Source organism: Austrofundulus limnaeus, unplaced genomic scaffold (genome assembly GCF_001266775.1).
Source record: "Austrofundulus limnaeus strain Quisiro unplaced genomic scaffold, Austrofundulus_limnaeus-1.0 Scaffold1172, whole genome shotgun sequence".
In the NCBI taxonomy this organism is placed as follows: domain Eukaryota; kingdom Metazoa; phylum Chordata; class Actinopteri; order Cyprinodontiformes; family Rivulidae; genus Austrofundulus; species Austrofundulus limnaeus.
In genome coordinates this window covers 51,230-53,633 of record NW_013953574.1, presented here as the reverse complement: position 1 = coordinate 53,633, position 2,404 = coordinate 51,230, and the positions used below count along the sequence as shown (strand labels likewise).

At 49.5% G+C, this 2,404-nt stretch overlaps 1 protein-coding gene across 1 annotated transcript in view; it reads left to right on the top strand.

Moving 5' to 3' along the window:
• dgkd (diacylglycerol kinase delta) overlaps window positions 1-2,404 on the top strand; it is a 20,224-nt gene that overhangs the window by 733 nt on the left and 17,087 nt on the right. Inside the window, exons 2-3 of the mRNA XM_014031060.1 lie at window positions 1,672-1,782; window positions 1,867-1,947. Of these exons, the coding sequence (XP_013886514.1) occupies window positions 1,672-1,782; window positions 1,867-1,947 (192 nt within the window). The remainder of the gene's footprint in view (window positions 1-1,671; window positions 1,783-1,866; window positions 1,948-2,404) is intronic.

The following is a 2,404-nucleotide window of genomic DNA, read 5'->3' as shown; positions in this document are numbered from 1 at the left end:
GAACCAACCTGTTCGCTCCCGGTGGATTTTAATAATGCCGAATAAAAACTGGGAGCATTTTTTATTTAAAATTATTTTTATTTTTCCGTTTWTTTCAGAATATCTCGTTTAAAAGACGAACATCAGTTTAAACCGGCAGAAATTTAAATACAGTTTGGACCGAGTGAACTGCCCGAGAGAATTCGAAACATTCCGGGTCAGGACCCGGTCCATCTCACGCTGCCAGGAAACAGTTTAACGGGAACAAATAGTGTGAGGTTCGGGTGAAGGGCGGTTCTGTTCGTGGTGTTTTATTAACATAACTTAATTTAACGAGAAAAAAAAGTCCGCGGAGAAAAATAGTCCCGGAACCGAAGCTAGAGACTTTAAATATTTCACACCAGCCGCGCCGGGATAAAAGTCCCGGTCCGGTCCGGTTCGGTTAGAGTGTCATGTTCGGTTGGGGTCTAGGCAGATAGGGGCTGTGTGGCCGGGGAAGGTGTCTCCGGGACCGGTTGATGTTTCCCGTTATCCTCGGTGAGATCTAACGGACTCCATGTCGCTCGGTTCGGTTCGGTTCTGGTTCCTTCGAGCTGCAGCGGGTCTCATGAGTCAGAGTTCTGTCCGTGTGTGAGTTACGGTGAGCAGCGGGTGGTTGGGTTATTGATTATTGATCAACAATCAGCTGCTTTACGGCAGCTGCTGCTGCTGCGTTCAGGGACTCCGAGAAAACCCGGAACATTTAAAGGTCTGTTTTCTGTCATTTAGAGCCAAATATTTTAACAGTAAACTGATTAAATTACACGATTTTATGTTATTTATGTTGATAAAAACAAAACTTATTAATTTTTTTTACTGTTTTCATGTTGTTTTTATGAACTTAATTAGTGATCAGTGAGGAATCATTCATTTTATTAAAAAAATTTCATGTTTTATTTATGTTTGTTATTTATAAGTAAAATTCTTAAACTTATATATTTATATAAAATACATTTTAAAGTTCTGAGGCTTTCTATGAATGAGGTGTAAATAAAGAGGAAGAGGAGGATGAGGAAGAGTCTGGGGAACATGGGTCAGGCCGGTGGACTCTGACCCTGAATAAACAAGCGACACACAAACGCCTCACAGGCACAGTGATGCGTTCAGGAACCTCAGCTGTTGCGTGGAAGCTGTGAGTTCCTGCAGTCCCTGAAGGCAGCAGTGACTGGGTTCAGGTCCAGTTTCTATTTGAAGCTGTTGTTGGGTCAGAGCTGGTTCTGTAAAAGAATAACCACAGAASCGGGTCAGAGTGTCCGGCCAGGACCCGAGGATCCTTCAGGTCCAGCTGGTCAGGGTCGCTGTGGTTTTGTTTGTCAGTCAGAACCTTCACCTGGTTGGCTGCCTGTGTCGGACCGGGTCAGGTCCAGCCGTCTGAGGTTCTGTTCCGGAGGAGCTGCAGTTTACTCCTCTTCCTCATGTGATGAAGAGGACACTCAGTAGTTTTGCTCTCAGGTTAGACATGAAACACACCTGGTGGCAGGTGAGGGCGGGGCTTCGGGGCAGCTGTCTCACCTGCACACAGCTCAGGTGYTGTGTTTGTCATTTTAAAACGTTTTGAAATATTTAACTTTATTTACAAAGAATCCCTTCAAACCATGTCTGTGTATGACGCTGCTGCCGAGGCCCCGCCCCCTCACTTCCTGTCTGTTGCAGACGGTGCTGAGGGAGGGCACGCTGCTGAAGCAAACCAGCTCCTTCCAGCGCTGGAAGAGACGCTACTTCAAGCTGAGAGGGAGGACGCTGTACTACGCCCAGACCGGCAAGGTGAGTCCTCGGGGAGGGCGTCGGTGGGCGGAGCCTGAGCCGAGCTTCCCCACTGACCGTCCGCCACTTCCTGTCTGTCTGCAGTCCATCATCTTCGACGAGGTGGACCTGACGGACGCCAGCGTGGCCGAGTCCAGCACCAAGAACGTCAACAACAGCTTCACCGTGAGTCCAAACCCCGCCCCCGACCCCGCCCACAGCTGGCCTACAGGAGCCGTGGTTCTGATCCGTGCGGCCGGGCCGGGCCGGGCCGGGCGCTGCTCAGCTGTGAGAACATTCCTCAGAACAGAACCAGTGTGTCCATGTTTGGAGGTTCTGGGACTACGTCCTGGTTCTGTTCTCACAGCTGGACCTGCTGACGTCACAGGTCCAGAGTTCTGTCCGGGTTTGTTCTGATCCGTTCAGCCGGGGGAGAGAGAAAAACAGCCGATTCKCTTCCTTCGGCTGTTTTTCTCTCTTCCTCCTCCAGCAGCTGTGAGACCYGCTGACACATGACCCACGGTCCTGGTTCTGATTCTATTTCTGTCTCTGTGGGAACAGGGGGTCCATTGTTGAACATCTGAACAGGAAGTGGAGATCTGCGTCACACACACACACACACACACACACACACACACACACA